This window comes from Ochlerotatus camptorhynchus, unplaced genomic scaffold (assembly GCF_037179485.1).
Source record: "Ochlerotatus camptorhynchus isolate MF236.1 unplaced genomic scaffold, CSIRO-AGI_Acam_v1.1 ptg000330l, whole genome shotgun sequence".
Lineage (NCBI taxonomy): Eukaryota > Metazoa > Arthropoda > Insecta > Diptera > Culicidae > Ochlerotatus > Ochlerotatus camptorhynchus.
This window is the reverse complement of record NW_027040818.1, coordinates 1,507,204-1,515,268: the sequence shown is the minus strand read 5'-3', so window position 1 is coordinate 1,515,268 and position 8,065 is coordinate 1,507,204. Positions and strand designations below refer to the sequence as shown.

The 8,065-nt window shown below is 39.5% G+C and overlaps 1 protein-coding gene across 1 annotated transcript; it reads left to right on the top strand.

Moving 5' to 3' along the window:
• Positions 1 to 5,464: 5,464 nt before the first annotated feature.
• On the top strand, positions 5,465 to 6,021 carry LOC135708559 (uncharacterized). Its single transcript, XM_065230660.1, has 2 exons — positions 5,465 to 5,542; positions 5,626 to 6,021. The coding sequence occupies exons 1-2, from the start codon at positions 5,531 to 5,533 to the stop codon at positions 5,902 to 5,904; spliced, it is 291 nt and encodes a 96-aa protein (XP_065086732.1). The 5' UTR covers positions 5,465 to 5,530; the 3' UTR covers positions 5,905 to 6,021.
• The last annotated feature ends 2,044 nt before the right edge of the window (positions 6,022 to 8,065 follow it).

Genomic DNA, 8,065 nt, shown 5'->3' with positions numbered 1-8,065 from the left:
AAACTTGTTTAAATATTAGAAGTTTATTCGTCAGGCAAAGTTTGGATTTTCTGTTTATAAGAGGATACAAACATTTAATATATTTGTTACATTTGGCTTGAATGCCCTCAATGTGATCTTTAAAAGTTAATTTTTGGTCAAGTATTAATCCAAGATATTTCACTTGGTTTGACCAGGAAATTGGAACTCCGTTCATAGTGACTATGTGACTACTACTAGGTTTCAAAAACGAAGCTCTAGGCTTGTGTGGAAATATTATAAGTTGAGTTTTGGAAGCGTTGGGAGAAATCTTCCATTTTTGTAAATAAGAAGAGAAAATATCTAAACTTTTCTGCAGTCTGCTGCAAATAACACGAAGACTTCTTCCTTTAGTGGAAATGCCTGTGTCATCAGCGAACAAAGATTTGTGGCAACCCTGAGGCAAATCAGGGAGGTCCGAAGTGAAAATGTTATACAATATAGGCCCAAGAATGCTACCCTGAGGAACTCCTGCTCTAACAGGTAGTCGATTAGATTTGGAATTTTGATAATTTACCTGCAGAGTTCTGTCAGTTAAATAATTTTGAACTAATTTCATAATATAAAGTGGAAAATTAAACTTTTTCAATTTAGCAATCAAACCTTCATGCCAAACACTGTCGAATGCTTTTTCTATGTCTAGAAGAGCAACTCCAGTTGAGTGGCCTTCAGATTTGTTTGAACGAATTAAATTGGTAACTCTTAAGAGTTGATGAGTAGTTGAATGCCCATGGCGAAATCCAAACTGCTCATCTGCAAAAATTGAGTTCGTATTGATGTGAAGCATCATTCTATTCAAAATTATCTTTTCAAAAAGTTTACTTATTGAAGAAAGCAAACTTATTGGGCGGTAGCTAGAAGCTTCAGCTGGATTTTTATCCGGCTTCAAAATTGGAACAACTTTTGCATTTTTCCATTTATCAGGAAAGTATGCCAAATGGAAACATCTGTTAAATAATTTTACCAAGAAAGACAAGGTACTCTCTGGGAGTTTTTTGATGAGGATATAGAAAATTCCATCATCACCTGGAGCTTTCATATTTTGAAAATTTTTAGTTATAGACCTTACTTCGTCCAAATCAGTCCCCCAGGAATCATCAAAAATATTTTCCCGAGAGAAAATATTCAGAAAATCCCGAGCAACCTGATTCTCAATAGGACTAGTAAGACCCAAACTGAAATTATGGGAACTCTCGAATTGCTTAGCAAGTTTCTGAGCTTTTTTCCAAATTTGTGATCAAAATTTTACCACCTTCTTTAAGCGCTGGAATAGGCTTTTGGGGTTTTTTCAAAATTTTTGTGAGTTTCCAAAAGGGTTTGGAACTCGGGTCTAATTTAGAAATATTATTTTCAAAAGTTTTGTTCCTCAGGGCAGAGAATCGCTTTTTAATTTGTTTTTGCAAATCCCGCCAGATAACCTTCATGGCAGGATCGCGTGTTCTTTGATATTGTCTCCTACGGACATGTTTAAGCCGGATCAAGAGATGAAGATCGTCGTCTATTATAATTGAATCGAATTTAACCTCGCATTTTGGTACTGAGGCAGCTCTTGCTGCAACTATAGAAGTAGTCAGAGATTCAAGAGCATAATTAATTTCATCTTTGGTTTGCAAAGGAATGTTTGGATCGAAGTTATATTCCATAAATTTTCGATACTGCTCCCAATCAGCTCTATGGTAATTGAAAGTAGAGCTGTTGAGATAACAAATTATTTCTTGGGATATTTCAAAAGTTACTGGAAGGTGATCAGAACCGAAGTCAGCATTGGTAACCAGTTGGCTACAAAATTGACATGAATCAGTTAAGACTAAATCAATAGTGGAGGGATTTCTTGCAGAAGAAAAGCATGTTGGGCTGTTTGGATATTGAATAGTGTAATAACCTGCAGAACAATCATCAAACATAATATTACCATTGGAATTGCTTTGAGCATTATTCCATGAGCGGTGTTTTGAATTAAAATCACCAATAATGAAGAATTTAGACCTATGACGGGTAAGTTTCTGGAGGTCACCCTTGAGAAAATTCTTTTGCTGGCCTACGCATTGGAATGGCAAATAGGCAGCTATAAACGTAAGTTGTCCAAATTTTGTTTCAACAGAAACTCCCAAAGTTTCAAAAACTTTGGTTTCAAATGAAGAAAGAATTTTATGTTTGATTCGTCTATGAATAATGATGGCAACGCCACCACAGGGTCCATCAAGACGATCATTTCTATAAATCAAGTAATTTGCGTGCTTCTTAACCTTATGGTCAGGTTTAAGGAACGTTTCAGTTATAACGGCAATATGCACGTTATGAACTCGCAAAAAGTTAAATAGCTCGTCTTCATTATCTTTAAGAGATCGAGCATTCCAATTTACAATATTTAATGCTTTAAAATCCATTACTGAATTTTAAAGTCATGACAATATTATTTGCAAATTTTACTCCAGTTTGAATAGCATCAAACATGGAGTTAGATTTAAGCATATCAGAAATCATGTCAATTAATGATTTCTGTAAAAATTCCATTTTAGGGGCAGTAATGCTTCCTAAATCAAAATTGTCAAAATTTCCGTTAGAATTACTTTGGTTAGTATTTTGATTTCTACCCGCTGCAATAGCAGCATAGGTAGCTCCATTAACTCGCTGAACATTGTTAGCAGCGAGGGGAGTAGGTACAGATGAAAAATTTGAAGCAGGTGTGATATTTGTACCTACGGGTACGAATGTAGAATTTGTTCCTCGCTGACCGTTGTTAACAGCAGAGGAATTTGTACCTGGTCGGAAACGTGGAGCGTTTCTTACCTGTCGGTTAGAACGAGATTGTAGGATCGCTTTGCGAGTCTTACATTCCCAAAAATTGGATTTGTGGTTTTCACCACAATTTGAACATTTAAATTTCTTAGCATCTTCCTTCACAGGACAGTCGTCCTTTGCGTGAGAGGAATCACCACAATTCATGCATTTAGCTGGCATGTAGCAATTTTTAGTTCCGTGACCCCATCCCTGGCACTTGCGGCACTGAGTGAGGTTTTGGAAATTTTCACTCCCACTTCCAACTTCACTCGGACATGGAGCATAAGGCTAGTTTTTTCTAAGGCCTTAAGGTTGTTCAGTTAACTAGACTTGAAGTGAACTAAATAAAAATCATTAGAAATCCCGTTGCGCGAATCGCCAGGACGGGATTTCATTTTCATTTTGATTACTTGGAGTGGCACAACTCCAAGTAATTTTGCCAGTTCATCTTTGATCTGATCAAGGGATTCACCACTGGGCAGTCCTTTCATGACAACCTTGAACACACGTTCAGTTTTGGTGTCGTAAGTAAAAAATTTGTGCTTCTTCTCAGTAAGATACTTGAGAAGACATTTAAATCCGTCCAAGGTTTCAGCCAATACACGGCATTCACCCCGACGTCCAATTTTTAGTGAAAACTCAACTTTCACGAAATTCAAAAGTTCCATGCGAAGAGCATGGAAATCGGAAGTGGTTATCACAATAGGGGGAATCATTTCCTTCTTGGCATTAAGCCGGGAAAGTTTACTAGAATTTTTCTTGGATGAAGGATCATTCTCATCATCCGTGAGCAAATCAAATTGATTACTCAAATTAATTTCATCAGAAGGGGGGTCAAGAGTTTGCCCCTTTCTTTTGCGTTTAGGCGCCACGGCGGCAGTAAATTTTTATCCAAATCGACTTCCAAGCAGATTACTATAAGAATCTGAAGGATCGAAGAGGAATTTCCCAAATCGATATCCAAGAAGGATTACCTCGGGTAGGGTCCAAACAAGGATCGAAGAGGAATAAAGTTGAACAAGGTAGAAATTTTACAGGTTGAGCACTGAAAAGTGCTGTTTAAATTTGTTGTAGCTTTAGGTAGTAGTAACACTTCCTTCAGCAAAAAGCAAATAGATCCGCACGGCAAGAGAGCACGATGCGGACTGAAAAAAAAAAAAAAACTATCAATGTTACCCCGTTTTACGTTACTACAGTTAAAAAGAAAAAAAACAACGTAATAAGGTGTACAATTATTCTACTAAAACGCTCATCATTTAGAAACTAAAAATATTTTTTTTTACAATTAGTTTATTTGTTAGGCTCAAATGTCCAAAAGGACTCCACGGAGCCGAGAAGCATTATATAACTTTATAATTGCAATAAAATATTAATGAGGGGCATTGTTTATGAGTTCTTCTTGCTCTTTCTTGGAGACGACTTGAGTTTAACTTCCGCTTTCATCCGTGCCCTCAACTCCCTTGCTTCTTCCAACTGTTTTTCCTCCAGCAGCGCCCACAGCTTGGCCTCCCCTCCGTTCTTTATCCGCTCCTTCTCGGTGTAGTCCACTGTCCCTAATTTGTACTAGTAGGGTTAAATACCCCATTTCCAGCTTATTAAGCACAACCAGCACTTAATCTTTCTTAATCTAGCTCAGTTTAGCACCAAACGGAATGTTATTATTACTGATGGCTTCCAAATTTATTTACCTTTCCGTATGTACCGTAAGATTTGATAAAGAGAAACCAATCGTTGAGATATTTTCAAAATTCTAACACTGCTTCTGGACGCCAAACTCGGCCTACGGATTCTAAACTCGGCCTAATGTATTGAAACACCAATGAATTCACTTCGGCCTATCGGATGAAGATACAAATTGATACGGTCGGAAGGCTTCTTTTGTTTTTGGGAATAATGAGTGCAAACCTTCATATCATGCGTTCTCATTGACTTTATTCCGTAGCTTATTAACTAAAGTATCGTACCAAACGCATAATTGACTTGTTAACTCTGAAATCATGGATTTATTTGAAGTTTTCTGCTCGATAGGCCCAAAATGGGCGATTAGGCCGAAGTAGTTCTTTACCCTAATACTCATAATTTTGCACCTGAAAACAGGCGGCTGCTGTTTCTCAGCAGCTCTTGCTTCCTCTCCACTGTTCTTCTCGGTTTCCGGGGACATAACATCCATCACCACCATCTCTTCTTCCAGTTTCTCCAACCGCTTCTCGAATGTGAAATGAAGCAAATATTAATGCTTTTTAATATTGTTCGAAAATGTAGCTGGTAGGTGGATTAATCAGGGTGGTTGCCTTTTGGTTTGCGTGTAACCGGCAGACCACCGAGCAGTTGAGCTAATTATGCTCCGCAAAGATGTATAACATAAGTAACCGAAGAAAATCAATGAACCAGGAATAGGACATTGGATCCGAAAAGGTTAACCCACTGTCAAGTTCATGATCGTTGTATTAACGTGCTCATAACGCTAATTCCTAACGACATCGATTCGACACAAAAGGTATGCTTCCAAAATCGGTGGTTGTGGCACGTGCGAAGAATTAATATCTTATGTTCGATTTATTGGAATTATCTCCCACTTGGCTGGGGTAATAACTTTGTATTGTTTGTGCGCTCGAACGCTTGAAAGTATAAAAACTCCGCCGGTCCGAGCAACAATTATCATTCGTTAGCATTGTGCTGTTCTTGTCATTACTTAGCCTGCCGAGTCCTCTCAAAATAAATCATTATCAAAATGTTCAAGATCGTAAGTAGCTCTCTTCCATCTGTGCATCATTAATTTCTGCATCACCAAATGCTAATGATCCTTGATGGTGTCTATATTTGCAGATTGCCCTGTTCGTCGTCGTTGCCTGTGTTGCCTCGGTTTCGGCCAAGGCTGACCCCAAGCCCCAAGGTGTCTTTACGTACAGCGCTCCGGTGGTTGCTACGACTGGTTATGTAGCTGCTCCGGCCACAGCAACCGTCTTCGAGCAGTCCTTCCACGGAAACTTTGCACCCGCAGTCTACGCTGATGGCACCTACCTGGCCCCTCCGTTGGCATACTCGTATTCGGCCTATGATCCGTTCGTTGCCGCTGCCGCTCCAGTCACTGTTCTGCTCAAGTAGAATGTAATAGTGTACTGTGGCGTCTAGATCTTGGAAGCTGTGATTATTAACCTGATGCACAATATTGATGATAACTTTGTTGAAAAATAGATTAAACGGATGAACTGAACCTTGATATCGGACAATTATTGCTGGATTTCCTTGAATGCCTTTAGAAAATTTATTATCTAGAATCCCTACCTCTGAATTGATCTGCCTGCAGCAGAAAACTTTTCCCATCGGTTTCCGTTTAGTGCCAATGGTCTGTTTGCTCAGAATCGATAACCAATATTCACAACCAGGATTGGATGGAGTTTTCCATAATCACCGAAATCGAAACCTCTGGGAAACGTCAGCGAGACAGTCGAAGACGCATTGCATTCGAGTTGAAACAATCAATCAATCCGTCGGTATCGAATTTCAATGTGTACTTCTTTATGAATGCCGTATGAATTGAATAGAGACGAATTGCTTTATGTCGATATTGTTCCAATAATAACCCACGGGGGGTTCTCTTGGCAATTCCTCGAAGAGTTCCATCCCGGATGGAACGTGCACGCTGCAAGGTTTCAAATCACATGTTGGAGGCACATCTTCGAAACCACACGAAAGGAAATGTGCTTCGGATGGTGTCTTCCGTGGAACTCGCGAATAGATATTGAATTTCCCATGGTACACTTACTGCTGGTTGCAGGAGGATGGGAATTTTTGTTTTGTTGTCAAATGGCAGTGGAGGCATCTTTAGAACTGAAGGAATATAAATATAAATTGCTAATGAAACCTTTGTACTGAGAATTTATCTTCTGAAGAACAGGAAAGAGTTACATCGTGTAACGCAGTGGTTTTCAACCGGAGGATTTTCACCATCATAGGAGTGGAATTGTGCTTGAGAAAATATAAGACGTTCCTTCAAGTTTTTGGCCTATGTTGACCATATTGTTGAAGGTATATAGGGAGAGATCAAAATGTATAGAAATTGAGACGAATGGCTGTACAAAGAGTTAAAATTCCTTTAAACAATGTATCTTATTTTGATTGCTTAAGGAAAACTAATTGCCACTATCAAAGCTCAGAACAGGAAAAGCATGCCAATTACCATTGGCCTGCCACGCCCATCAGATGCTACGGAGTTGTATAGTTGGGTAGGAGATGGGTCAGGATTCGCTTTAGCGGGCGATGCGACCACAATAATTGTTTGTTTGCCTATATCAACTCATCTAAAAACATGAAGGCCCCAGGTTAAGACCAAATTCTGAACCTGGAACTCAAACACTTATGTGCCAGTTTCTTCAACCATCCCCATCCGAAAGCCTGGGAAAGATCCATCCTCTGCTTCAAGTTAGCGACCCATCAGTCTTCTCTTAGGATTATCTAAGCTGCTCGAAAAGGCAGTCTACCACCGGCTCCTAGCATCTGCTGATGAAAACAACTTGTTGCTCGAAGAACAGTTTGTGTTCCGTAAAGGTCGCTCAACTATTCACCAGCTGACTCGGGTGACAAACATTTTCAGACGGAACAAGTCTGTATTCAAAACATCTGCCATGACATTGATGGACGTTGAAAAAGTGTTCGATAATGTCTGGCCTACAAAGTGCAGCGATAGGGTCTTCCAATTTTCCTTGTGAATATCATTCAAGGACATTCCAAGTCTCTCTGAATGGCATCACATCGGATGCCTTCAACGTCGGTGCGGGTGTTCAACAAGGAGGCATCCTTGTATCTATCTTGTTCAACCTGTTCACCTTCGATATGCCAGCTCTCCCTGACGGTGGATCATTGTCTCTGTCCACAGATGACACATCCATCGTCTATAAGGGTAGGGTCGTCGGAGCTCTGACCGCCAAACTTCAGAGAGGACTGCATGTTCTGCCTGATTATTTCAACAACTGTAAGATCCAATTAACGAGATGAAGACCCAGCTCATCATATTTCCTCATTCTAAATCTCCCAGACTTGTTCCGTCTGAGAATAATAAGATCAACTTAAGGTGACTCGCTGCGACATATTTATTCTCGGAACCACTTCGAAATTTAACTGCACAAATATCAGCTTCTACGACACGTGCAACATTCAAATTATTACTCCACGTTTGCTGCATTTCCGCATACATGAAATAGCAATTTCAGGTGAAATGGGGCACCGATTTCCGAGATTTGTGTAATTGAAAATTCGAAGTGGAAGT